The following is a 27,867-nucleotide window of genomic DNA, read 5'->3' on the forward strand; positions in this document are numbered from 1 at the left end:
GGGGTGCGCGGCTCGGGAACGACTGCCCCGTCGCTGCGCCCCGCTCCCCGCGGCACGAGGGGGCCGGGCCTCCGGCGTTCCTCCGCGGGCTCCGCCCCTTGCCCCGGAAGCGCTCGCTGCGGGTGGAGGTTTCTGGGCCGGTCGGGGAGCGGTGTTTCCTTTCTGTCCGACATCTTAGGGAGGCTGCAGGGGTGGACGCTGCTCTCCCAGCTTCGCTATGGTGAGCTCTCGGGGGTGGGAAGCCGGTACAGTTCTGAGAGCCGGGCGGTGCTGGGGCGCAGTTGAGGCGGCACCGGACGGAGGGCCCCCGACCCGCCGGGCCGCTTCTTCAGGCGGGCGGGCGGGGGGATGGCTTCATCCATGTGCTCCGGTGGTGGGGTTAGGGCGGTGCGGGGCTGCCTTGTGACCTGGCTGCATTCTGCCTTTTTCTCTACAGCCGCCCAAGGATGACAAGAAGAAGAAAGATGCCGGAAAGTCGGCCAAGAAAGACAAAGACCCAGTGAACAAATCTGGGGGCAAGGCCAAAAAGAAGGTAGGAGTGAGCCGCCCCTCCAGGAATGGGGAGTACTGGGGACGCCGGGCCCATGTGGTTGTGGTAATAAGTGACCTGTAGAGCAAATGGCTTTTAAGGTTGTGCGGTCTAGAGTCCGATTGTTAGAGCTTGTGGTCTTATCACCGTTGTGTTTTTTTGGGAAGAGTAGGGTGGTACGCACTACTTAGAAGTTAAACAAGAGTGTATATTCTGATGTTTAGCACATGATATTTTAATTGGTGTCGTGGGGTTCAGCCTATATCCGAAATTCGCATAGACTTTTTTCCCCCAGTCTAACGCATCTTTGACGCCGTTAATGGCAACTAGGCTTCCTTGTATTTTGTGTCCTCGTTTCAAATTACTTGAATCTTAGTTTGTAGAGTTTCTGTAAATTCTGAATTCCATGGGAACAGCCACCCTTGCAGTATAGCACCACGGCTGTGGAAGGGAGTTCTCTGACATAGGTTGTTTGGGGAGGGAGGGAGTGATTTCTTCCAGGAGCACTGACTTTCCTTTTCCTTTTGGTGAGCAGAAGTGGTCCAAAGGCAAAGTTCGGGACAAGCTCAATAATCTGGTCTTGTTTGACAAAGCGACATACGACAAACTCTGTAAGGAAGTTCCCAACTATAAGCTTATAACTCCAGCTGTTGTCTCTGAGAGACTGAAGATTCGAGGTTCCCTGGCCAGGGCAGCCCTTCAGGAGCTCCTTAGTAAAGGTGAGAGGAGTGTGTTGTACTGGTGTGGTTTTACACGTTAAATTGGCTTGCCCGTATTAGCCATCCTAAATGGTTTTTTGTCTTTTTTTGTTTTTTAAAATTATTTATTTGACAGAGACAGGGAAGGAACACAAGCTGGGGGAGTGGGAGGGAGTAGCAGGCCTCCCTCCTAGCCGGGAGGGGGGCGGTGAGGGGGGCCTAGATCCCAAGACCTGACTGAGCCACCCAGGGGCCCCCATCTTAAATATTTTTACTGGAGTTTCCTAAAATAGGCACAGGCTGACCACTGGTTGTAATATTCTAACATCCTAGAGTAGACCCCAAAGCAAGGTTCTTGGCCATTTTTGTCCCATGGACCCCTATGTCATCGGTGAAGCCTCGGGATCCCTTGTTTTCAAATAATTTCATTTTAAAGAATTATGGAAGAAACCCAATGATGTTGAAATGTGGCTATGAAAATAGTAAAGCATTTTTTACTTAAGTATTTTTAAAATTTTGTGGTGGATCTAGTTACCATAATTTCATATTAGTATACATGAGTGTAAATATTTTAAGCCCCCTGTAGTGTCTAATGTGGAAATAGTGACTTTTAAGTTAAAGCGCTTGAGGGTAACCATCCCAACAGCAGGTAGTGGGCCCCTCATTTAGAAAGAATAAATAAAATTAGATCATCACCAAGAAATGTAGGGATGTGGGGCGCCTGGGTGGCTCAGTCGTTAAGCGTCTGCCTTCGGCTCGGGTCATGATCCCAGGGTCCTGGGATCAAGCCCCGCATCGGGGTCCCTGCTCAGCGGGAAGCCTGCTTCTCCCTCTCCCACTCCCCCTGCTTGTGTTCCTTCTCTCGCTGTCTCTCTCTCTGTCAAATAAATAAAATCTTAAAAAAGAAATGTAGGGATGTTTCCCTTTGTTATTAAACTCTCATGCCCAAATTCAGTATTTCTAGCGTCTGTGAAGTATTTCATAGTACTGCGTGAAAACCTTATTTTTTCTCTCTAGGACTTATTAAACTGGTTTCAAAGCACAGAGCTCAAGTAATTTACACCAGAAACACCAAGGGTGGAGATGCCCCAGCTGCTGGTGAAGATGCATGAACAAGGTAAACAAGAACCCAGGGGCCCACAGAGTAGAAAGTATACATCCCACTTATATAAGGCTCTGCAATTCTGATTCTTTTATTTTCATTTTTTGCAGATCCCACCAACTGTACATTTTGGAAAATAAAACTTTATTAAATCAAATAAGCGGGTATGTCTCTTTCCTAGGAAAAGTAGTTAACAGAAAATAATAGGTATGGGTTTGTTGACTTGTCATTACGCCTTATGGTGGTTGGAAAAGTTATCAGGAAACAATTGGCTTTTTTTCTTTATGTGACTGTTTGTTCCTTGCTGCAGCTTCCGTTTTGAATTGATGTCTGAAAGGAAATGAAGGGTTAGCAGGATGAAGGCTGACCTCTCCAAAGGGGTAGTGGTTTGGAGTCCTGGCACTGTACGTGTACCTGGATTGCCAGCGGCGTCCGTTATTCCAGACCCGGCCAAAAGAGGGCAGCCAGCCTACACTGGTGCTGGAGCTGTGATCAAAGTTGGCCCCAACTCTGTCTGGGGGGAGTTTCTTCAATTTCTGTTTTTCCTCTACAAAGAAGTAAACTGTTTTTAAACAGTTTTGAGTAGGAAAATTTTAGAGAATCCATTCTTGAATTTGTTTACTTACTTTCTTTAATAAATTCTTCATAGGATGGTCCTATTTGTTGGTTTACAGAGCTGTGTTCCTCATCCTGGACCATCCAGGGAGGTGTAGCACCTGGAAAAGACCCATTAAGCAGGAATGAAGGCACTCTTCCAAGTTTCAGGCTACTGTGAAACATGCCCTAGCTATAAACTCTTAACCTAAATGACAACTGGAAATGTTCAAAAGCAAAACCCAGGAATTCTGGACCATGGGAAGTTGAGGGCCCTGGGCTAATTTAAAGCAACATTATCTTAACATGTGATATGCTGTACTGGTATTTAACAGCTTTATTGACACATAACTGACCTGCAACTGCACACATGTAAAGTGTGTAACTCGAAAAGCTTTTGAGTGAAACCATCACAATCAAGATACTAAACATCACCACTATGTATCATTCTGCCCCTTTAAAGTACTTCCTGCACCTCTCTGTACCTTTTCCCAGCCCCAGGCAGCCATGGATATGCTTCTGTTACTCTAATTTGCATTTGCTGGTATGTACTTTTTTAGGTCTGGCTTCTAATAGTTGAGATTTATCTATGCTGCACTTAACAGTAGTTACTTCTTTGTTGAGCACTGCTCTGTTCCTTCGTTGAGGCATATTTGGATTGTTTTCAGTTTCAGTTTGAGGGTACTGCAACTAAAGCTGTGACCATCTGGTGTGCAAGCCTTTGTGCAGACATGTTTGCTTTTCTCCTGCAGTGTCTGGATCATAATGGTGGGTGTGTGTTTAGCTTCCTAAATCCCTGAACTGTTTCTCCAATTGGTTCTGCCATTTTACATTCCCACCAGCAGTTTGTGAATGTTTCTTCACGTACACAGTCTTTAATTTTAGCCACTCTGATGAACATCTTTTTATATGCCTCTACTGAGTTTTGAGAGTTCTTTATATATTCAAGATACAGGTCCTTGATCAGATAGCACTTTATCATAATCAACTTTATTCTTTAAAAAAGTAATTGGGGTGCCTGAGGGGCATAGTTGGTTCAGTGTCCGTCTTTAAGAGATTTACTTCAGAGCGGGGGGAGGGGGGCAAAAGAAGGGAGAGAGAATCTTAAGCAGACTCCGTGCTGAGCATGGAGCCTGTTGTGGGGCTCAATCTTACGACCCCCAGATCAGACCTGAGCTGAAACCCAAGAGTTGAACGCTGAACTGACTGTGCCACCCAGGTGCCCCTAAAATAAATACTTAAAATAATTACCTCTTAGCATCTGAGAAACACTGCCCTGGGCCTTACCTGAGTGGATGTTACCAATTCCTGGTGTATCCTGTAGTTGGAAATGGGGGAGGGGGGAGAAATCCCAGATAAGAAACTGATGACACTATGTTCCTAGCTAGAAAAAGGACAAGCCACGGTGGGGGGTGGAAGCACCACAGTGGTGTTGTGCCTTGGCTGGTGTTAAATTTTAAGAGCACAGATAACTGAAAGAGTCCTGTCCCTCAAAAGACTCACGGTCTCAGTAATGAAGATGTCCAAAAACAGAGTGCCTACTAGGTGCCACGTAAGCAAAACCCTTTCCTCATAGGGCAGTATGTATCGTAGGGGAAGAGATTTAAGCATAAATTTACACAGATTAACAGCTTTTTACATGGTCCCATGTACATTTACAACAGGCGACCTGTTCACATAAGCCTTCCATGAAAAGGTGACCTTTGAGCTAGGCTGAAGAAAGGCCTATTATTTAAGGCAATGGCAATGACACGTGCAAAAAACACAAGACAGTATGGCTGGAGTATACAGGACATCAGGTGAGGCAGTCACTTTCTGTGTTCAGGACAGGATTGCAGGGGGATAGAAACTTCCAGAAAAGTGATGGAGGACATCTAGCCAGGAGGTAAAATAGGCCTACTCATCGACAGGATGTAGGACATGAAAGAGGAGGAAGTAACTCCACAGTTGGGGAAATCTAGGGATGGTAGGGGTTAGCCTCAGGTGCCTGTGGGATATTTACAAATGTCCTAAATTGAGCAGGAACTGGGGGTTCTGCAGAGGATGAGCTGTAGGAGTTGGCACTCCTTAGTGGCAGTGGGGGCAACGGGCAGATGTGATCATTGGAGGGTGAGGAAAGAGGTCTGAGAAAACACTATGGAGCGGTGCAGCAAGACACAAGAGCCCAATGGCCAGAATAGGTACAAAACCCAGGAGAGATGGGTGTCCTGGGAATTGAGGGGGCACTGGCCCTTCCTAAATGGCTTATCCATTGTACCTGATGGCCAATGAATGTCAAAGGTTGTCCTGTCTCCATCCAGTCAAGTGCTGGGGCGGGTGGCAGGTCCAAGTACGAAGGCTGCTGTGAGGTGGAAGCCACTAGACTGAAAAAGACAAGCAGGAGCCAGGCTGGCAGATGAGGTCCTTGAACCATGAGGATAGCAGAGATGAACTTTTCCCATTTTCCAGCCAAAAAGTTACAGAATGCTCTAACAGGCCAAACTCTCAAGAGATTCCTTAACAATTTTACCTGTTAGTCCCTTTCCAGCTTCCAAGTGCTGAAGAGCCTTCTTCTGGGTCTGGCACTGCCTGAGGCTGAGTTTGATTCAGGAAAAATAAATGTGTCTTGGATGCTTAAGAGTCTGCCTAGGCCATGCTCCCACCCTCCAGTAGGAAACAAATTGGTATACTGGCCTATGGTACTGCCCATCTTGCAAACTTCCCTCCCTCCCAGCTCTGCCCACATCGCCACTGACAAGGCCTGCCCCCTGGCAGACAGGTAAGGGAATTCAAGCCGAGCAGATGAAGCATGGAGTCCATGAATTCTTTTAGAAGAGCTGGTAGGTGAAATGCTGGACCTGGGAGAACCAGGGATCAAGTGGATTTGGATACTGCTCTGGCTCCTCCGAGGGACACCAACCTCTAAGACGGACCGAACCAGCTCCTGCCGGCTTTGCTCCACCTCACGGATCTGAGCTGCCATCTGTGAGGGAGAGGCTGCTTAGCTACGCACAAGGTCATGGGGCTGGGTCCTTCAGTGGCCTTTTAACTCACCTCTTTGATCACCTCATCTTCCTTTTCCTCATAGGTATCCAAACCTTTCACCATGGATTTCTTGAATCTAAAAAGAAGGGCAAGTCAGCCAAGAACCCCAGTCCCTGCCAGTTATGAAAACATCTTCAAAAGATCATTTTTTCTTCAAATTTTGGATAATTTCAAAATCAAAATAGAACAATAAACACCCATGTACCTTTCACCCAGATTCACTGTTAACATTCTGCCATACTGGCTCTTCTCTACTATGCACACATTTCCTTTTTGCCAAATCAGAAATGGGCTTTAGAACATCGTGAGACTTAAACTTGTAGGATAAAACAATACACACAGAAAGGTATCAGAAAAATACTAATACTACCATCGACAATAAAACTACTAAGCAAAGCTCAGGATTCCTCCGCAGTACTTTAGTCCTTGGAAAATATCCTAAGGGTATACAGTCAGAATTGTGTGTTCAAGTTACTTGAATTCTTATTCTTTTGTGATTGTTATCAATTTGATATATAGCTACGATAATTTGTCATTGTTTGCAATCAGTTTTAGGATTTTTTTCCTGGTAAAACACACGTAGGGGAATGGCTCTACCACAGTGCCCTGGCAGCCTTGCACCTATTTGGCCAAAGCCTAGAACCCCAGCATCAGAATCCTGGCTGAGCACCTGTGTGATGCTCCTGGAACACAAGAGGAAAGGAGCTGAAGGAAGCTGAAAGGAACTGCTGTGGGGCCATCTCCCACTTGCCTCCTTGTCTCCCCCACACACACCCCCCGGCTGTCATGAGAGTTTCTTATCACCTCCCAGGTTCCAATGTAGTATGCAGCTTTCTGCCCACCGCTCTCAGATTAGAGCTGCAGGCCACACTGGGCTCCGCAGCAGCAGGGTGTCACATTGCAGTTAGCTAGCCCTTTTTGTTTCAGAGTGGTCCTTTTTGGTGGGTGGGACAAGGACCTGGGAAGCTGGCACTTCAGGTTTATTCTCTTTGCTATGTAAGTAATAACCTGTCTAAATCTAAAAGTGGCTCGTGGTATCTTTACCAAATCAGTCAGACTTGGCTTTGCCTTGTGCGTGTGAGCTTTAAATTTATAAGGTTCAAAAGTCAAAACCGGGGCACCTGGGTTAAGTGCCTTCGGCTCAGGTCATGATCCCAGCACATGCTAGGATCGAGCCTGGTGTCAGGCTCCCTGCTCAGCAGGGAGTCTGCTTCTCCCTCTCCCTCTGCCACTCCCCCTGCTCGTGCTAGCTTTCTCTCTATATATATAAATAAAATCTTAAAAAAAAAAAAACAAACTATTTAATAAAAAGCTCAAAGAGTCCATCCTCATAATTCTCAATTACGACTTCTATTGCTAAACTATTCTTTATTCCCACCACACACCCTTTGGAGCTGGGCCAGGGTGTAAGGAGTAAGTGCTTTTTGGCCTCAGTTCCCCATTTCCCACCCAGTCTGAACCACAGGTTTGAAGACAAGGTAGTAGGATTTGGGCATTTCTCAGCATTCCCTCATTATTCTCCACACTGAGTAGGAACCAATAATAGATGTCATGAGCTTTTCTGTAATTTTGGTTCCGGGATCCCCTTGGGTTCCATTCCCCATAATCTCAATATTGTCCCAATAAAAGTAGTGTGAGGCTGTGTCCTTTTCCTGAAGCAGTCAGCACTCACGCCCACTCTGTGCTGACCAGCTTACTGCACTCCAGTTTCTCAGGGTCCTCTAGAGGCTAGTTAAAATAGAGTCTAAAACTTCAAAGTGGGCACTGGGTGAGTACCAGTTGCTTGCACACACTATAAAAAGCCTCTCTTACTCCTAAAGGACCTTAATGTTCTCTCTACCACACATTTAAATAATCGATTATAGACAACTTTTATTATATACAGTTCTCTATTTGCTAAATGCATTGTAAATCGCATCCCCCAACTAGATACAAACCTTTAAAGGACTCTGTCATAGTTCTTTTGTGTCCAGTATAGTGCCTAGAATAATGAGTGCTATGAAGACAACAGATACTTAAGAAGGCCCTACTGAACTTTCCAATTAGCGAAAGCGCCAGTACCTGACACAGACCCAGAGAAGCCCCATTCTGTTATTTCATCTCTCATTATCAGTGACTTACCGTGCATAGTCCTGGGGGGAGATCAGAAACTTCTCTTTCATTTGGAACTCAGCCTTGTTCTCCCACCAGAATCTGTTGGTTGCTTTCTTGTGCTCTGGGCTGAGAATGAACGGATAATCTCAATGACAGATTACAGAATATTCCTCAGACATCTAGGCATTAGGTAAGTAATGCACACTGACATCTGGGTTTCTGCCTCTGGGCAAGGCTGAGCGAATACTGTTACTAGTCTTCCAGATGTCCAGTCTCCCTCTTCCAATAAAAACGGGAGAATCTGAGAGCAGATGATGGGAGGTAACCGTGAGCCAGCCGCCCAGCCGCTCCACTACCACCCGGACCATGGCAGCCCTAAGCCCTCCACCCCTCAAGGATGCCATGCCTGTAAGCTGACTCGACCCACCCAAGCCACAAAAGCGTTCCTCCTCTCACTCACCCCACCCCCCCCCCCCCCCCACGCACCGCTATGCGAAAGTGCTGGATGAGGCTCCCAGGCTGGATCTCACCTGGCCAGATGCTCCAGCAGCCCCCCGTGCAGCACGGTCAGGTCTCCGTGGCTCAGGTGTTTCCGCACCTCACAGCCGCAGCACGGGCACCAGCAGCGCCGCTCGTGCTCGGGCACGTAGCGCTCCACCTGAGCGGCGCGGGTGGCCTTGCGGGCGGCCTCTACCTGCGGCGGAGAGGGTACCCGCTGGAACCCCCACGTCCCAACCTCGCGCCCTCCCTGCACTGCCGGCATCCCCCACCCCAGGCCGTCCGCGACCCCTTCCCGCTTCCCGGCCGCACCTGGGGCAGGAGCCGCTCCAAAGCCGCCTTCAGCTGCCGCTGGTGCTTGCGACTGTAGACGTGTCCGCGACCACAGAAGAAGGTCTGGCGGCACAGGGGGCAACGCTGCGCCGGCGCCATGGGCCCAGGACTGGGTGTCCGCGACGCGCAGCGGCTCTTTCGCCATCCGGTGACTCCTGACCCCTCGGGGGCGGAGCGAACCCAGCGGTCCCCCGCGGCCCCCAGCGGCGGGCAGGCGCCACTGCAGACCCATCTGCGGCTGCGCGAGTCCCTCCGGGCTCTCTGCAGACGTGCGCAGCCAGCCGTCACCGCTCTTCCCAGATGCTGTCTACCGAAAGTGGCAGCACCGCTGTGCGCATGCGCGGGAAGGAGCGCGCGCCACAGTTAGGTGCCGCTGCAGGACCACAAGCCGCACGCATGTCGGGGCATTGACATGGACCCCCATCAGGCAGTGGAACAGATTGTAATAGTATTGTAGGGTGCTCACTGTGTCTAGAGAGAGCTTCACATTAACTGCCTCACTTAATCCTCACAATAGCCCTACGTGGCCTACTATTATTGCCGGTATTTTACAGATGGGGAAACTGAGGCACGGGGCGGCAGTAACCGTGTGGAAGTTTGCACAGGCGTGAAGCATCGGAAGCAGCACCTCTGGTGCTCTTCAGTTCCAGCTGGCGGTAAGGAACGCATGCTGCAGGCGGCCTTCATCTGAGACCGAATCACAGCCATACTCCCAGGGGATGTTCTGAGCAGTGGTTACTGCGAAGCTGTGAAGGGGAAGCTATAAAAAGGGTGCAGAGTCATTGCTGAGGGTTAATAGACATTTTTATTCTGTAAACTTGCTCATCCAGTGGAATTTTCTTTTTTTTTTTAAAGATTTTATTTATCCATTTCAGAGAGAGAGAGAGAGCAAGAGCAGGAACACAAGCAGAGGGAGATGGAGAAGCGGGCTCCCCGCCGAGCAGGGAGCCCGATGTGGGGCTCAATCCCAGGACCTGGAATCATGACCTGAGCCAAAGGCAGATGCTTAACGACTGAGCCACCCAGGCGCCCCATGGAATTTTCATTCTTTACAAGCTACTTTTGCTAGAATGAACAGCCTTCTGTCTATCCTGCTCCCCTAAGCCTTAGGGCCTAAGGTAAATTGCTCCCTTACACAGCTGAAATCCCCAGGCTCTGATCTCTACCCTAGAGCATCCCAAAAAAGCCCGGGGCCCAGGCCAGACCTTACTTACAGGATGTGCCTGACAGAACTTACACAGAGTCACAAATTTCACTTAGATTTGTTACCAGTACTGGTGCATTAACCTGGATGGGCTACAATGTCTGTGGGTGTACATACAGTCAACTATACATAATTCAGGCCCAGAAAGTAGCCAGACTCCCCTTCAGATCTTGACCTCCTCTTGGAGCTTCCCAGTAGACTCAGGCCTCTGTCAGATGTGACTCATTTTGAAGATCCCCCAACACTCAATTCCTTGACCTCCCATCATTTCCCTGGCAGGGTCAATCCTAGACCTTGTCTGCCCAAAATTGCTCCTTCTCTAAATTCAAACTCTGAAGTTGTATTCTGACCACCATCTTCCATCCTCCCATGTGGCATTAGTTTCCATCTTGTCTTTAACTGCAGGAAGACCTCCAGTCTTAAAGATGAGTACTCTTACCCATTCACTCAGAAAACTATTCAGCATCTACCAGCTGCTTTGTTCTGGGTTCTCAAAGCGTGGCCTTCAGGTCAGCAGCATCAGCGTCTGGAAGCTTATTAGAAATGCAAATTCTTGGGCCCCACCACAGACCTACTGAATCAGAAACTCTAGAGTGGGGCCCAGCAATCTATGGTTTAATGAGCCCTTCAGGTGATTCTAATGCTCAATCAAGTTTGAAAATTAGTGGTCTAGGTCTTAGGTCCTCTTGGCTTCGCTGGATCCCAACATCGTTCCCACTACACTCTCATGGCAACCTACACTTCACTTGACCTTCCCAGACCTCTCATTTTATCAAACCCCAAATGCAGATCAACACAGCCATCTGTTTCCCTCATTTGTTCCCAAGCTGCTTAGAGTAGTCTACACTGCTTCAACTTCTACTAACTTCTTAGCCCTCTGCAATTTTGCTTTTGAAACTGTTTCCCTAAAGTTCTCCACCACGGAGTGTTCATTCAGTTGCAAATGAACTTGACTTGTGTGAAATGGAACTCAACATCTTCCACTTGAGAACATCCCCTATTTTCATCCTCCCAGGGAATACCACCAAGCTAAAGCCTGGAGTTTTGGGGAGAGTTATCTTTGACACCTGCTTTTACTCAGTCCCCATATCCACCCTGTTCAAGTTGTCTTACTGGATTTCTGAGACGTTTAAGGTCTGTTCTATACTCTTTATACTCCTAGAGCAAACCTTGCCTCAATTCCCTTGCTCTTTTGCTTAGATTCACGTAAAATTTCTAACTGGTTTCCAAGTGTGTGGTCTATGTCAGCTCCATTTATCCTCCAGACTCCTCACTGAGCAGAGCCTAACTCGAGGCTTGACACGGGGGCCGGATCCCATGACCCTGAGATCATGACCTGAGCCGAAAACAAGACTGGGTCACTTAACAGACTGTGCCACCAAGGCGCCCCAGACTCTTGATCTTGGGGTCATGAGTTCAAGCACCATGTGTGTAGATTGTACTTAAAATAATAAAATGTTAAAAAAAAAAAAAACTAAGGTTTTCTATGCTTAGACATCACATTTATATATATGAACATAATTTCTGTCACATTTGTAGTCATATCCAACATATTATTTTGCTGGGGTTTTTTCTCTCCTCAGAATGTGTTGTGGGTATCTATGTTAGCACATAGAACATAAATACTATCTATATCCCGATGACTCTCAGATGTACTTACATCTTCAGCTCAGACTTGTCTTCTGAATCCCAGACTTATAACAGTTATCTGTTGTAACTGCCCCGATGTCTCACAGATTCTAAAGATTTTATTTATTTATCAGAGAGAGAGAGAGAGCACAAGCAGGGGAAGTGGCAGGCAGAGGGAGTAGCAGGCTCCCCACTGAGCAAAGAGCCTGATGTGGGACTCAATCCCAGGGTCCTGGGATCGAGCCCCACATCGGGCTCCTGGCTCAGCCGGGAGTCTGCTTCTCCCTCTCCCTCTGCCTCTCCCACTGCTCATGCTCTCTCTCTCTCTGTGTCTCAAATGAATAAATAAAATCTTTAAAAAAAAAAAAAAATCTCAGCCTCACTTCACCTGCGTCCAATCAGTCCTGTTGACTTATTAATGCTGCCTCCAATCTACATCTCAAATCAGCCTGCTTCTCTCTAGTTCTCTGGCTGCTGCCCTAGTCCACCTGGACTACTGCATCACCTCCTAACAAGTCCTGTTGCTTCCATGTGTGCCCTCCTAGCAGCCACTGCCAATGAGTGGCTAAGTAGAATTTAAAAAATAAGGGGCACCTGGCTAGCTCAGTCTGAAGAACATAAGACAGCTTGATCTCGGGGTCGTAAGTTCGAGCCCCATGTTGGGTGTAGGGATTACTTAAATAAAACTTAAAAATAAATAAAATCAGCTTCTGTTACTTTCACTATACTTGAGAAAAAAAATGTAAATCCCTTATCATAACCTAGAAAGGCCCACATGGCCTGGTCCCTGCCTCCCTCCCCAATCTCACCTTGGGTCTTTCTCCCCTAGCTTACTATATTCTGTCCTCTGTGGCCTTATCCCCATTCCCTCAATAGGCCCAGGTGAGGAGGTCCCTCCCTCCCAGGCTTTGTCCACTTTGTTCCCTCTACAAAACACTTTTACTCCCCATTCTGCAGCCTGGATACTCATTATCCAGGTCTCAGCTAAAATCTCTTACAAAGGACTTCTCTGGGACACCTGGGTGGCTCAGTCATTAAGTGTCTGCCTTCGGCTTGGGTCATGGTCCCGGGGTCCTGGGATCAAGCCCCAGGTCAGACTCCCTGGTTAGCGGGGAGCCTGCTTCTCCCTCTCCCACTCCCCCTGCTTGTGTTCCCTCTCTTGCTGTCTGTCAATTAAATAAATTTAAAAATCTAAAAACACAAAACAAATAATGGTTGCATAAGTGAAAAAAAAAGGAGCCGAGGGTAGGAGTAGAATATGCTATTAGAGGGCAAAAGAGGCAAAGGCAGGTATCTCTCAGGGCCGCTTTTTCCACAAAGGCTGTATTGTTTTGTTCTTTACTTCTGACCTGTTACCTTTGGGATCCACTTGCAACTCAGACCAGACATGGACAGGAATGTAGGCAGGGATAAGGATGTGCAGAGGAGGTGGACAAACTGAGGCCAGACCAGATGGAACTAGAGCTGAGGAGTTGGGACCCTGTCCTTCTTCCTGGGAGCTAGCTAGACCCGAGTGGTGGTGGGGGCGGTGGGGGGGGGGGCGCTCTGGCTGCACAGTGCTGGGTGGGCCCAGAGGGAAGGACATGAACGACCTGGTCCCCCTACCCACTCCCCCATATCACAGAGAGATTAGCATCCACAGGGTCTGGGAGGAGAGAATCACAAAGCACCTGCAAGTGGATTAGGGAAAGGCCGCTCTCGTCTTGCTCCAACTGGGCACCTGCACATGTCTGTGCTGTCTTTTCCTTGGAACTGGTCACTTTTTCTTCCCATCCCCTCACTGCTCCCCAGCCTGCCCCTCTGCCTCCTCGGAGCATCAGCAGCACCCCACAGAGCCCGGCTGGCTTTGGGCACTTCCGGACAAGTAGTGGCTGTTCTTTTCTAGACCTGGGAAAAAGACCCAGTGCTAACTCCTCCTGTGAGAAGCCTTCCCTAGCTCCTCCAGACAGAGCTGATTGTTCTCTTCTCTGTGCTTCCAGAGAATATGGAATGTGCCTCTTAGAGAAGTTACTAGTGACAAATCATAGCAAACAGTGCGTTCTTACTACCTAAAAAGCCCCACGCTAGGCTTTGTGGGGCTGGACATAAATGTGCATTGTCCTCACTGGTTGCTGATGTCGCTGTGGGTGAGCCCCTCTGGGCAGGGGCTATATTTTATCTGTGCTTGGTTCAGTGGTTCTCTGCCCCACCAGGCTTAATGCCCTAGGAATAGAGCAAACGATTTGTAAGACTGTCTTTACCATCTTGGGGCGCCTGGGTGACACAGTCGGTTGAGTGTCTGACTTGGTTTCAGCTCAGGTCGTGGTCTCAGGTTCGTGGGATTCAGCCCATGACAGGCCCTGTGCTCAGCATGGAGTCTGCTTAAGATTCTCTCTCCCTCTCTCTCTACCCCTCCCCTCTACACACACACTCTGTCTCTCAAATAAATACATAAATCTTTAAAAAAAGACTGTCTTTACCATCTTGAATCTTACTGATAAAATAACTTACCAACACATGTAATTTTTAAAAGGTCGATATAACACTTTAACTGTAATATAACAGAAAAATAAAGGGAGAGAAATTTATGAAATAAAGTGTATTTCAGTGGATAAACTAGACTTGAGAATATGAGATGGTTGGAAATTTGCACATACCTGTGGTGAGAAGAGCTTAGATTTAAGAGAGGATATTCGAATGACTATTGAAAATACTTTTTCTTTATATTGGCTGTCCTGATATAACTATTTGTCCGGGTAGCATCCCTGAGAGAACAACAGATACAGACACAGACTCATACAGCCGTGTGGTGTCGCTGACTTAAAAATTAGAGCAGCTTTGCTGTCAGTGAAGTGATTTTCTGAAGTGGCAAACAACTCTTGGTAAACTTCCTAACCAAAAAAAAAAAAAAAAAGGCACAATTATTCTTCATTTTACAGAACAGTTGCATTCCTGAAAAGTTCAGTATACCTTAAAATGATGCAACAAATACTTTCTGCTTAGGTGTAATACCAAGTTAGGTTCCTGGCTGAACTCCTTGTCTACGGCCCCAGGTATAAGGGTCAGTTCTTCAAGGTCAAAGGCTGCCTTCAGCAGGGAGGATATCCGAAGCCCTGGGTTCTGAGGGTGGAGCTGTGTTTCCAGGCAGGACTGGGCTCGGGGGGGTGGGCTAGGGGGAGAGCAGGAGAGGGAATGAGAGGCCAATGGGAAATTCAGTATTGTCTTCAAGCACTGTCTGAATGCCTGGGGCATCTGGATGCAGCTTTAAACCTTGTTCTTTCTCCCTCAGCCCACGGGGCTTCTCCATATTCCCCTCGGACCTGAGGCTGGCACCTGGCCCTGCCCTGGACACCAGCTCCTGCCACCAGGAAAGCCCCAGCAGTCTGGCTGGGATCTGAAGCCTCTGAGAACTCTGAATCCGCTGGTGCTCTGGCTTCTCCCGAGGGCGTGGTGGAGACAAACAGCAAGGGGGATGTGTCCGCATCTTGGCTCTAAGTTCCCACCCTTTGCTCAAAATGGTTACATGGAGAGGAGAATGAGACTCGAACCTGACTATCCCCTTTTCCAAAATAGCTCTTTCCTCTCGCCCTTCTCACTGCTCCTTCTTGGCCTGCTCCGAGGGTCTGTCTCTCCTTCAACTGCCCCACAATTGATGTCTTTCCTTAGGCTGCTTCCCACTGTTCCCAGTTGATTACATCCCCTCCTGTGAGTGGCGGGCTGCTATGAGCTAGCATCTCCCAAGATTATCCTCATAATCCACAAAAATGGGAGTGGCTCCAGGATCCTGAAGGGAGTGCAGTATTTTCTTCCTTTGAGGAAAGAAGAGCATGGGCTCCCTTTGCGGCACGCCAGGCCAATGGTGTCCATTTCCAGCCTCAGAGCTGACCCCCGCCCCCCGCCCCATCCCCATCCTCAGAGACCACATACACACACACACACACACACACACACACACACACACACACCAGGCTGCTGCAGGTAACTTTAATAAGGGATGGGCTGACTCCTGCTTCTTGGATTTAAAGGTCAAAGAGGAAGGGCATCACATCTGTAAGAAAAAAGAGTCAACGGAATCTATCTGCCCTCTGCAGCTGCTGTTCCCTCAGCCCGGACCATCTCACAGCAGATGATCTACTTCTTCTCCCTCAAGGCCCAAGTGCCACCAGGTCTCCAGAAAAAGGAAAAGCCTCCTTTGCACATGACCGCTCATACCATGCTTCTCTCGCAGCGTGGCCACCATTTCCCCAGGCTGCGGGCTGTGAGGCCAACTGCACCTCAGTGGTTTTTCCATCCACCCCCTGGACCTCAAGGCCATGGCTGTGTGGGTGGGGTCCCACCTCAGGCAGGCACCACGCCAGGGTCTCGGGCCACTGCCATGCCCCCCCCGCCCCCCCCCCCGCCCCCCACGTCGCGACCCAGCCTCCCTCCCGGCACACTCAGCCTCGAGTCAGGATGGCCGGGTCCCCTCCCCCGGGCCCCTCGCGTGACAGGGCCTCTCACCTGGCTGGCTCATGCACTGCTGGATACTTTCCAGACGCGTGGAGGCCAGGGCGCGGGCCTCCTCTGCAAAGCGGCGGTGTCCCTCCTTGGTCAACTTCCAGAGGCAGGAGCGGGGCCGCACGCTGGCCCCAACCTGCATGCTGACCGGGACTTTCTCAAAGCTGTCTCGGAAACAGAGATTGTGACGGACGGTATTCTTCCAGCCTTCCGGGGCCGTCCGGAAAAAGGGGAAATGTTGTCTGTGGGCAGGGAGGAATGGTCAGGAAAGGCACAGTTTCTTTGGGGGAGGCCCTATCTTGACGCTCTTGTTCTCCCCCAGGGCCCAGGAGCCCCGGCCCCTCTCTCACGGTGGAGAATGGCAAGCTGGCCCAGAAGAACGGCTCTTTGCTCGTGGAACCCGTGGCAAAACCCCGCCTGGTGCGTTGCTTGTGCAAACCCTCATCTTTTAAACCCAGTTTATTGTTCCCATTCCCGGGCTCGTTTTCCTCCTTCCCTCTGAGGGCTCAGGACTGTGACTTGCGATGCGAACAGAGCAGAATCAGGCTAACCAACTCCTGCAAGAGGAATCCTGGTCAAGGAAGGACACCACTTGTGGACCAACATTCTGAGACTCTCCTGCTAGAGGGAAAAGGTCGGAGAAGCTCCTCACACCCATGTGCACATGACTCTCAGAGCTAAATGTAAATCCCTTCTCAACTGGGCACCCCTGGCCCCTGGGGGTGCCGGGAGCGTGGCCGGCAGTCCAGCCCAAAGGGAAAGCATGTGAGAAACTGCTGGGGAAACCAGACTTTCCACTGGAAAATCCTGACAGGGACGATGGGAGAATTTCTGACCCAGGTGAATTTATGTTTTAAAGAACTAAGATACGGGCGCCTGGGTGGCTCAGATGGTTAAGCGTCTGCCTTCGGCTCAGGTCATGATCCCAGGGTCCTGGGATCGAGTCCCGCATCGGCCTCCCTGCTAGGCGGGGAGCCTGCTTCTCCCTCTGCCTCTGCGTCTCTCTCTGACTCTCATGAATAAATAAATAAAATAAAAAATAAAGAACTAAGATACAGGGGTGCCTGGGTGGCTCAGTCATTAAGAGTCTGCCTTCGGCTCAGGTCATGATCCCAGGGTCCTGGGATGGAGCCTCGCATCGGGCCCCGTGCTCGGCGGGAAGCCTGCTTCTCCCTCTCCCTCTGCTGCTCCCCCTGCTTGTGCTCTCTTTCTCTCTCAAATAAATAAAATCTTAAAACGGTTGGATTTTTTTAGATGTGGAAGGGAGTGGACGTGGATATCTTCCGGCACACAGGATATGTGGACACACATTTGGGGACACCCCGGAAGCAGCGCCTGGGAAAGGAGGCCTGGAACACACTTATCCTTTCAGACCCACATGGTAAACCAAGGCAGCAGCCCAGGGCCACGGGCAGACTGGCCCTGGCCCCCTCCCCTCCCCCTCCTCACAGGGCCCCCCGGTGGCACATACCGAGTGAAACTGTAGATCTGTTGCACGTTGAGGCCACAGGGGGAACTGTTTCTTAATGCCAGTGCAATTAGGTGGAAGTAATTGAGGGGGGGCCGGGACCAGAGCCTCCCCTCCTGGCTGTTGGCTTGCCGGAGCCTCCGACTCTGGAGGGGGACCCTTTTGTGAGGGGACGGGAGAGCCACAGAGGAGCTGTCATCCTGGTCCTCAGCCTCCTCCTCTTCTGTGAGCTAGAGGAGCACAGAGTAGGAACTGGTCCTGACTCCACCGCCTCTACTCCATGAGGTGCGGTGGCAGGGACGGGGGGGTGGTTTGGGCCACCACCTGGGCTTCTCCCCAACCCAAGGGCGCACAGCTAATTTCTGAACCCATTCACCCTTGGTTAGCCCTAAGCAAACAGCCCTGCCTACAGCCCAAGTCCAGTCCACGGGCCCAGAAATTCCTACCTCCCAGGGGCTGGGGGAAGAGGCAAATGGCTTCCGCTTCCGAGGGGGAGACTGCTCGCTGGAGGAAGGCAGCGACCCTGACCCCGGCGCTGTGGCCTCCGAGGAGCAGTTGGCGAAGTCTTCCTCTTGTGGGGGCAGCTGAGGGGAGGGGAGTGTGCTTGGCAGATCCTCCCACTTACGAGGTTCTGGGACCTCCAGCTTTCCAGGGGGAAACACGATGTTGGGGTTTACCCACATCCACAGGTTGGGCTCAAGGGCTGGGCCTGTGTGGAGAGAAAGGAGGTTGTGCGCTCACTGGCTGGCGGCAGGGGCGGGGGGGGGGCGCTGGGCCGCACGGCCATGCCGGAGAACCCACTCCCCCCTACTCACCATCACCATCATTATCAGGGCTGGCTGTTTTCTCCACGGGTACTTTTGGTGGCTCAACTATTCGGAGTCTATATCTGGCAACTGACAAAAAGAAAGGTAGAAGAGGGTCAAAACGTCCTAGGATTTCCACTGTGGCCCCAGGATCCTGGGCCTGGAAGTTTCTCTGAGAGATGGCTGTGGGCCCGCCCCAGGGCGTTAGGACACCATATTTGACCTCTCTGACCTTCTCATTCTCCTCACTCCACACACACTGTCCCCTGAGCGATCTCATGAATGCCTGTGACTGGGACTTCAGCCACCATCTATCAACTCAGGGCTTCCAAATCTTTACCTCTAGCCCAGACTTCTCTGCTTGCCCGTAAATAGAACTGCCTATGGGAGGTCTCTACTATGTAGGCACTTCGAACTCAACATTTCTAAAACTAAACTCCATCTTCCTGCTCTACCTCCTGTATTCCTTGTTTCGGCAAGTGGCACCACCACCTAACCAGTCCTTCAGGCCAGAAACATGCAAATGTTCTTGCCTTCTTAACTCTTCTCTTTCCAGTCTAGCTACACCCACTCAATCCCCAAGTCCAGCCATAACCGGACGGCGTTTATCTGCTTTTCTCTAACTTAATCCTGTTGCAGTGGGAGCATCTTCCCAAAATATCAATCCAATCTTGTCACTCTTCTGCTTAAAAACTTTCTGATGGTTTTCCATGAGGGCCAAACTGAAGTTCCTTGAGATAGTCTACAAGGCCCTGGCTCCTCATCAGTGTTGTCATTCCTCCCAGGCTCTCTCTACATCTCCAACACACCACACTCTAGATCCCAGGCCTTCCCACAAGCCATTGTCTTTGCCAGAAACACTCTTCCCTTTTCCTGCTGCCCTAGTTAATTGCTAGGCACCCATCACATTTCTGGGTTTTTTAAAAGATTTATTTATTCGAGAGAGAGGGAGTGTGAGTGAGTGGGGGGAGGGGCAGAGGGAGAAGGAAAGAGAATCTCAAGCAGACTCCCCGCTGAGCACCGAGCCTGATGTGGGGCTCAATGCCTCGACCCATGAGATCATGATTGAGCCAAAATCGCAAGTTGGGTGCTCAACCGACTGAGCCACCCAGGTGCCCCCATCATGTTTCTGTTTATTTATTTTTTTTAAAGATTTTATTTATAGGGGCGCCTGGGTGGCTCAGTCATTAGGCGTCTGCCTTCGGCTCAGGTCATGATTCCCGGGTTCCTGGGATCGGGCCCCATATCGGGCTCTCTGCTCCACGGGAAGCCTGCTTCTCCCTCTCCCACTTCCCCTGCTTGTGCTCCCTCTCTCACTGTGTCCCTCTCTGTCAAATAAATAAATAAAATCTTTTTTTTTTTAAGATGCCTGGCACATGGGAGGAGCTCAGTTTAACTGGATGAATGAATTCATAGCGGGCTAAGAGTATTTCAAGTGTGTATTAGAGCTATCTGCTTGGCACTATGCTGGCTCCTTGGGATTAGGGGGAACTATTTCCACCCCCTCCATGGGCTCCATGAGTGTCATCATATGGCAGTTGAACCTAGGTTTTTATCTGGAAAATGATGATACACTTTTTGGAGAACTCAGTAGTTAGAAAGGATGCCCATCACATTACTAATAATGTTCAACATAGTATTTGAAAAGAAGAAAAAGTACAGGTATTTCTTTTTTTTTTTTTTTAAGATTTTAGTTATTCATTTGCAAGAGAGAGAGAAAGAGTGAGCACAAGCAGGGGGAGCAGCAGGCAGAGGGAGGAGCAGGCCCCCCCCCCTGAGCAGGGAGCCTGATGTGGGACTTGATCCCAGGACCCTGGGATCATGACATGAGCCAAAGGCAGATACTTAACCGACTGAGCCACCCAGGCACCCTGAAAAGTGGAAGAAGTAGAAAGAGATATAAAGTTGGAAAGAAAAAGACACAACTACCATTATTTATAGCAAAAAAGAATGTTAAGTAGAAACCATACAAAATCAATATACAAATTATTAGAACCAATAAGGGCCCAGCAAGTTTGCTAGATATAAGAACAACATACTAATAAACACTGTTCCTCCACAGCAGCATGAAGAAAATACACTAATAATTAATAATAATAATAAACAATAAAAATTATGTTATTTGGTTACAGTAGCAATCAAAATTATAAATTATCTAGGAGTTAACCCATCAAAGAATGAACTAGACCTTCATGGGAAAAAGATGCAATCACTATTTAAGGACATAAAAGTTCTGAATAAATGAAGACATGATACATATTATAAAGACCCCAACTGCCCTCAAATTAATCTATACATTTTATGCAGATATCATAATACCCAAAAATTAAAATGTTCTGCATAGTAAAACCAGGAAAAACAAAAAACATCGCTAGACAATAAAATAAGCCAAAAAAGAAATTTTCAACTCATAAAGTTCTTAGCTCTCTTCTATATAGACAACCTTTCAGTTATTGATGTTGTAGGAGCTAACAAAGCTATAAATGGGCAAAAGATATGAATCAGTATTCACAAGGAAGGGATATCTGAATTACTAACAAGATGCTCTCAGCCTCACCAGTAATAAGAACACAATAAAATAATTAGATAACACTTTATATCAAACTGACAAGAATTATAAAAGCAGATAATACCAAGTGTTGGCAAAGATGCAGGGAAATAGAATCCTTCCTCACATTGCAGATCTGAACAGCCACTGGTGCTTCCATACTGAAGGACTGATCACTACACCTGACAGTCTACTCCTGGGTAGGTCTATTCAAGTCAATACAGGAACTTTTATGCTAATCTTCCTTGTTAGGATCAGTTAGGTGTAGAGATTGATTGATTCAACAAACAAAGAAACAAACTTAAAAACAGTACTTCACCCATCGTTCCAACTAACTCCCTCCCAACTAGCCTTGGATACCATGATATCACCAATCCATTGATCCACGGCTTTGGAGTACGCTTTGGTAGAGCTGGATTTATTCAGGGTTGTGGTTTGGCCAAGCAAGTGCTCCAAAGCCAGCGAGGGTCAAAGGAATTGATAGTGTTTGCAAGAGAGAATACGTTTGACCATGGAATTCCAGGTTAAAGAGGGGAGACTATCCAGGGATGGAGAACAGTGAAAGTAACAGGGTCAACAAGTTGGTGATCTCAGGCGGATCAAAGGATAGTGCTGCTGTCGGTCTCCCTCCCTCCCTCCCTGGCACTGATGCTCTCATGTCTTCTCAAGGACAATGTTGGTTCAACCAACCACTCCTCTATTTACTGTTATTTGTGTGTGTTTCTGTTGGATCATTCTCATCAGCACTCAAGTATAATGTTAATTCTCTCATCTTATTGAAAAGACCTTCTTTTGTCCCCATTTTCTGTGCCAGGCCACTGCACCATGTTTTTGCTTTCCTTTGAGGCAGAATTCCTAGAAAGAACCCCCTATTCTTTCTATCTCCACTTCCCCTCCTTCCACCCTTGAACCCTTGCCAATCAGGCTTTCATCTCTACCACCCCACCCAAACCACCATCATCATGGTCGCCAATGATGTCTGCTGTACTAAATCCAATTGTCGGTCTACCTCACACCTGACCTCACAGGGGACAGTCCTCTCATCTAACCACTCCTTCCTTGACACATTTTCTTCACTTGCTTCTAGGAGACCACGATCTCTTGGCTTTGATTCTCAGTGGTCATTTCCTTAATTTTGGCTGGTTATCTCTCTTCTCTCCAGTATCTTTACAATGGAATGTCCCCAGGGCTCATGCTTGGTTCTTCTCTCTTCTCTTCTTCTCACTCCTTAAATGCTACCCACATACCAAAGACTCTCAAAATACACCTCCCTCCAGTACTTCAGATTTATATATCCACCTGCTTACTCAACATTTTTACTTGGAGATCTAAAAAGTATGCCAAACTCAGCATGTCCCAAACAGAATTCCTGATCTTCCTCCCTAAATCTGTCCTACCAGAAGCTTCCCCTGTCTCAGCATGAGGCCACTCCATCCTTTTACTTAATCAGCCAAAACTTTGGAGGAATCATGTTCTAATCTCTCTTTCTTACACTATACATCCAAATCCATCAACGAACCCAGATGGTTCTGCCTTCTCGGCCACCACCCTGACCCTCTAGCCTACCACCATCTCTTGTCTGGATTACAGTAGTAGCTTAGTCTACCGGCTTCTTAGCTCCACGTTTACAACGTACTTTCAACACAGCAGCCACAGTGATCTTTTCAGAATATAGATCATGCAGGATTAGTTACATAGTTTGCAGGGCCCAGTGCAAAATGAAAATGAAGGGTTCCTTGTTCAAAAATTAAAAATATCTGGGGCGCCTGGGTGGCTCAGTCATTAAGCGTCTGCCTTCGGCTCAGGTCATGGTCCCAGGGTCCTGGGATTGAGCCCCGCATCGGGCTCCCTGCTCGGCGGGAAGCCTGCTTCCCCCTCTCCCACTCCCCCTGCTTGTGTTCCCTCTCTCGCGGTCTCTCTGTCAAATAAATAAAATCTTTAAAAAAATGTTTAAAAAAAAAATTAAAAATCTCAAGACAGTGATAGCAGAACATCGAACCGAGTACCAGCCCCCTATGCAACCACATGGCTCACACCCTTGGGAAACCTGCATTACGTCACTCTGCTCAAAACCTTTCAACCATGCCACATCTTACTGAAAGTCAACCCCAAGGTCCTTAAAGTGGCACATGGGCTCTTCTGGATCTCTGCTCCACACCCTGTGAACTTCCCTCTGTATTTAACTCTGATCCAGCTTTGCTGGCCTCTTTCCCGTGCCTCAAACACCCCAGGCATATTCCCTCCTTAGGAATTTTACCCTATTTCTTCTGCCTGAGAAACTTTTCTTCTACATATCCTCTTGGCTCACTGTCTCACCCCCTTCAACTCTTTGCTCCAATATTATGTTCCCAAGGAAGCCCAACCTGATAACCCTATTTAAAACTGTGGCTGCCACCACCTCAACCCACAACCACCACCATTCCTGAACCCTCTTACTGTGTCCTTTTTCCCCATCTTAGTTGTCACCTTATAACATACTATTTATTTTTTATGTGGACTGTCTGCCCCCAGTAGAATGTAAGTTCCATTTAGACTTGTCTGTTTCGTTCATTACCAGGGTCTAGAACATGGCCTGGCAAATTGGAGGTGCTCAATAAATATTTCTTAATCAACAAAGATATTGGAATTCGTTAGCATTACTTATGGTGGCAGAGAGTTGGAGACAATGTAGGTCTCCATTAGTAAGGAGAACTAAAATGCAAAAGGTAGTATATGCAGATGATAGAATAGCACCCAGCCATCATAAATAATGAGCCAGATCTTCATTCAGCAACCAGAGTAGCTCTCAAAAACAATGCGAGTAGGCAGGGGCGCCTGGGTGGCTTGGTTAAGGGACTGCCTTCAGCTCAGGTCATGATCCTGGAGTCCAGGGATCAAGTCCCACATCCCGCTCCCTGCTCAGCAGGGGAGTCTGCTTCTGCCTCTGACTCTCCTCCCCCTCATGCTCTCTCTCTCTCAAATAAATAAATAAAATCTTAAAAAAAACACAAAAAAACAATGCAAGTAGGCAAAAAAAAAAAAGCAATGATCATTTAGTAAATTAAGGTCACCTATAAACATAAAATAACGTTAAATAGTTCTCAAAGATACACCTATCTAAAGACATTAAAACAATTAGGGTAGATACAGGGGAGTGTGGGAGGTGAGGGAAGGTGGTGGGGGGGGGGTGCATTGAAGGGGGACAATAGGTTAATCCAAGCACCTTGCGGGAACAGATGGCAATAATGTACCACGAACTAGGAGGTGATCACCTCCACTCTCCGCCCTTGAGGTCGCAAGAAAAAGTCCTCTTTTTAAAGACCACGACGGTCACCCATCCCTTCAGCAAATATTGAGCACCTCTAGGTGTCAGCCAACGTACTAAGAGGTTGCTACAGCCTCGAACAAAACTGATAACCTTTTTAAAAAACAGAACGAGTGAAATGTGTGTTGTGCCAAATGGCGGTAAGCGCCATGGAAAAGGGCCACGGCGAGGCCTAGAAGGTTCTGGGACGGAGGTGGCAGGCAGCAGGCGGACGGATGCTGGGGCCGGACCCGCTGCCCTCAGGGGGCTCTCGGTGGAGGCCTGCCTTGCCCCCGGCGGGGTGGGAGCGGGGTGGGAGCAGGGTGGGGGCGGGGAGGGGCGCCGGCCCGGCGGAGGGGTGCCGGCCCCGAAACCGCAGCCGGCTCCAGGCTCGCCGGCGGGACCCAAGGGTGGGGGCTGGGGTCCGGGGGGGGCGAGCGCCCCAGCGCCCCGCGAGGACCCCACCTGCCGCCCGCCTCGCCCCTCCCCCACGGCGCCGGACACTCACGGTTCTGCTCGGCCAGGGGCAGGTGCGCCGTGGTGAAGGCCAGGAAGGACTCGTTGCCCATGTCCCAGTCCAGCAAGCCCGGGACCTGGCCATGGAGGCTGGCCCAGAGGTCGAGGTGTTGGAGTTTCAGGTCCACCTTCAGGGAGAGGAGAGGTCGCCCGGCAGGGGGTGGGAGACTCGGAGACACAGAGGCTGAGGCCTCGCACCACTTCCTCAAAGCCCCGGGCTCGGGCTCGGATCCGGTTAGTTGGCGCCAGCTCAGGTGTGAAGAGTCCCCAATTTGACGCCCTTCATCGCCTCTGGCCTCCACCGGCTACTCTCTGCGACCTCTCTCCTCAACCCCTTACACTTTGATTTTGGGGCTTGGGGTACCTGAGGGTCCCGAAGGGAGGGATCCCAGGCCCTCTTCCCCCTCTGTATTTGCACAAAGCTCTGCCTGTGTTTAGTAAGTTTCTCTACCAACACCACTGATGAATGATCCCATGATAGAATTAATAGCTACTTTCTAGAGGTTCTGATAGATTTCATGGCTTATCCAAGATCTTACCCGTAGTACTTGGTGAAGATAGAATTGGGGGATGGTGTTTTTTTTAAGATTTTTTTTAGGGGCGCCTGGGTGGCTCAGATGGTTAAGCGTCTGCCTTCGGCGGCGGGCATGATCCCGCGTCCTGGGATCACGGCTCCTCGGTCAGCCAGGAGTCTACTTCTTCCTCTGTTTCTCCTCCCAACTCGTGCTCGCGCACTCTCTCTCTCTCAAATAAATAAATACGATCTTAAAAAATAAATAAAAAATAAAGTTCATATTTATTTATTTGTCAGAGAGAGAGAGAGAGCACAAGCAGGGGTAGCTGCAGGCGGAGGAAGAAGCAAGCTCCCCGCTGAGCAAGGACCCGGATATGGGACTCGATCCTAAGAGTCTTGGATCATGACCTGAGCCAAAGGCAGACGCTTAACCTACTGAGCCACCCAGGAGTCCCAGGAGAGTGTTTTGTTTTTTAATTTGGTTTTTAAAGATTTTATTCATTAGAGAGAAGGAGAGCGAGAGAGAGTGCACACAGGGTGTGGGGGGAGGGGCAGAGGGAGAAGCGGACTCCCTGCTGAGCAGGGAGTCCAACGCAGGACTCCATCCCAGGGCCCTGGGATCATGACTTAAGCGGAAGGCAGACGCTTAACCGGCTGAGCCACCCAGGTGCCCTAAAATTTGGTTTTTAATCATTTCAAATTTACAGAAAAATCCCAAGAATAGTATAAAAATTCCTGTATACCTGAATCTTATAATTCACCAATGACACCAAGTATTAACATTTTATCACATTTTAATTTTTCTCTCTGTATATAAGACATTTATTGTATTTTTCTGAACTATCTAAGAGTAATTTGCAGACATAATGCCCTTTACCCATAGATACTTCACTGGGTATTTCCTAAAAACAGGGATATTGGCATATATAACCAGAAAACCAGAAAACCAGAAATGAGACCATTATCAAAACCAGAAAATTTAACATTGACTCAATACTATATTTAACATACAGATCCTATTAAAATTTCACTAATTGTCCCAATGACGTCCTTTATATAAATTTGCTCTCTGGTCTAGGATTCAGGTCAGGCTCACGCAGTGCATTTCATCTTCAAGTCTTTTGCTCTCCTTTCATCCCAAGCAGTTTCTCAGCCTTTTTAATCTTTCATACCATTGACATTTTGGGAAGAGTACAGGCCATTTATTTTGTAGAATGTCCCTTAGTTTAGCTTTGTCTGACGTTTCCTCATAATTAGACTTGTGCATTCTGGGCAAGAATATCATATGAGTGATGTTGCTTCCTTCTCAGTAACTCACATCAAGAGGCACACGATGTCAGCATGTCTCATTATTAGTGATGTTAATTTCAATCACTTGGTTTATCCACCAGGTTTCTCAAGGGTAGTTACCTTTTTTTTCTCTCTCTTTCTCTTTTGTAATTAGTAAGTAATTTGTGAGGAGATACTTTGATCTAGAATCCTGTTCCTCAGGGCACCTGGCTGGCTCAGTCAGTGGAGTATGTGACTCTTGATCTCAGGGTTGTGAGATCGAGCCCCACCTTGGATGTAGGGATTACTTAAATAAAACTTTATTTAAAAAAATAAATAAGGGTACCTGGGTGACTCAGATGGTTGGGCGTCTGCCTTCAGCTCAGGTCAGGGTCCCAGGGTCCTGGGACCCTGCTCAGCGAGGAGCCTGCTTCTCCCTCTCCCACTCCCCCTGCTTGTGCTCTCTCACTCTCTCTGTCAAATAAATAAATAAAATTTAAAAATAAATAAAAATAAAATCCTGTTCCTGAAAAAAAAATTTAAATTAAAAAAAAATCCTATTCCTCATCAAGTTTAGGCCCATTAATTCTAGTATCCATTTATGATTCTTGCCTGAATCAATCATTACTAGGATGGGTGTAAAATGATGATCTCTCTAAATCTATGATTCCTTTTCCATTTATTTAATTGACATTCTATTATAAAGAAGAGCTTTTTCTGTATCTCATACATATATTTTAAGACTTATTTATTTATTTTGAGAGAGAGAGAGAGCGATCACAAGTGGGAGGGGCAGAAGGAAAAGGAGAGAGGATCCTAAGCAGACTCCCTGCTGAGCGAGGAGCCTGATGTAGAGCCTGATTCTAGGACCATAAGATCATGACCTGAGCTGAAACCAAGAGTCGGAGGCGTAACTGCCTGCACCACCCAGGTGCGCCTATTTTTAAAAAAGATTTTATTTTATTCTATTATTTATTTGTTTATTTTTAAGATTTTATTTATTTGAGAGAGAGGGAGAGCACGAGTTGGGGGGAGGGGTAGAGGGAGAAGGAGAAGCAGACTCCCTGCTGAGCAGGGAGCCAGCTGGCACGGGGCTCCATCCCAGGACCCCAAGATCATGACCTGAGCTGGAGGCAGACGCTTAACGGGCTGAGCCACCTGGGCCCCCCTATTTATTTTTTAACTCCAAGAGGTAGAGATTTTAAAGTAACTTTTATACCCAATGTGGGGCTCGAACTTACAACCTTGAGGTCAAGAGTTGAATGCTCCAGCGCCTGAGCCA

The 27,867-nt window shown here is 48.3% G+C and overlaps 3 protein-coding genes across 3 annotated transcripts; 1 reads left to right on the forward strand and 2 right to left on the reverse strand.

The window, feature by feature from the left end:
* The first annotated feature begins 107 nt into the window (after nucleotides 1-107).
* Nucleotides 108-2,481, forward strand: RPS25 (ribosomal protein S25). Its single transcript, XM_021696308.2, has 5 exons — nucleotides 108-220; nucleotides 437-532; nucleotides 1,065-1,248; nucleotides 2,245-2,344; nucleotides 2,440-2,481. Exons 1-4 carry the CDS (start codon nucleotides 218-220, stop codon nucleotides 2,337-2,339), a joined length of 378 nt encoding a protein of 125 aa, XP_021551983.1. The 5' UTR covers nucleotides 108-217; the 3' UTR covers nucleotides 2,340-2,344; nucleotides 2,440-2,481.
* On the reverse strand, nucleotides 2,399-9,034 carry CENATAC (centrosomal AT-AC splicing factor). Its single transcript, XM_021696310.2, has 11 exons — nucleotides 8,852-9,034; nucleotides 8,572-8,735; nucleotides 8,069-8,167; nucleotides 5,957-6,023; nucleotides 5,823-5,885; nucleotides 5,433-5,497; nucleotides 5,181-5,286; nucleotides 4,211-4,241; nucleotides 2,956-3,045; nucleotides 2,744-2,876; nucleotides 2,399-2,659 (listed from the first exon to the last, which is right to left on the reverse strand). Exons 1-11 carry the CDS (start codon nucleotides 8,969-8,971, stop codon nucleotides 2,587-2,589), a joined length of 1,011 nt encoding a protein of 336 aa, XP_021551985.1. The 5' UTR covers nucleotides 8,972-9,034; the 3' UTR covers nucleotides 2,399-2,586.
* A 6,669-nt stretch (nucleotides 9,035-15,703) lies between these two features.
* Nucleotides 15,704-24,931, reverse strand: FOXR1 (forkhead box R1). Its single transcript, XM_021696543.1, has 6 exons — nucleotides 24,795-24,931; nucleotides 18,471-18,545; nucleotides 18,096-18,358; nucleotides 17,653-17,879; nucleotides 16,185-16,423; nucleotides 15,704-15,732 (listed from the first exon to the last, which is right to left on the reverse strand). The coding sequence occupies exons 1-6, from the start codon at nucleotides 24,853-24,855 to the stop codon at nucleotides 15,704-15,706; spliced, it is 894 nt and encodes a 297-aa protein (XP_021552218.1). The 5' UTR covers nucleotides 24,856-24,931.
* Nucleotides 24,932-27,867: the final 2,936 nt, after the last annotated feature.

This window comes from Neomonachus schauinslandi, chromosome 11 (assembly GCF_002201575.2).
Source record: "Neomonachus schauinslandi chromosome 11, ASM220157v2, whole genome shotgun sequence".
Taxonomy (NCBI): domain Eukaryota; kingdom Metazoa; phylum Chordata; class Mammalia; order Carnivora; family Phocidae; genus Neomonachus; species Neomonachus schauinslandi.

Excerpts from the sequence above, each read along its gene's own strand:
- RPS25 (XM_021696308.2), top strand. Across the intron at positions 533-1,064 it reads GGGGCAAGGCCAAAAAGAAG|AAGTGGTCCAAAGGCAAAGT; the intron begins GTAGGAGTGAGC and ends TTTGGTGAGCAG. Across the intron at positions 1,249-2,244 it reads TCAGGAGCTCCTTAGTAAAG|GACTTATTAAACTGGTTTCA; the intron begins GTGAGAGGAGTG and ends TTTTCTCTCTAG.
- CENATAC (XM_021696310.2), bottom strand. The coding sequence starts at position 8,971 with ATGGCGCCGGCGCAGCGTTGCCCCCTGTGCCGCCAGACCTTCTTCTGT. Across the intron at positions 8,736-8,851 it reads TGGAGCGGCTCCTGCCCCAG|GTAGAGGCCGCCCGCAAGGC; the intron begins GTGCGGCCGGGA and ends TCTCCGCCGCAG. Across the intron at positions 5,886-5,956 it reads AAGATGAGGTGATCAAAGAG|ATGGCAGCTCAGATCCGTGA; the intron begins GTGAGTTAAAAG and ends TCTCCCTCACAG.
- FOXR1 (XM_021696543.1), bottom strand. The coding sequence starts at position 24,855 with ATGGGCAACGAGTCCTTCCTGGCCTTCACCACGGCGCACCTGCCCCTG. Across the intron at positions 18,546-24,794 it reads GCCCCTGGCCGAGCAGAACC|TTGCCAGATATAGACTCCGA; the intron begins GTGAGTGTCCGG and ends TCTTTTTGTCAG. Across the intron at positions 17,880-18,095 it reads CTTCCCCCAGCCCCTGGGAG|CTCACAGAAGAGGAGGAGGC; the intron begins GTAGGAATTTCT and ends GTGCTCCTCTAG.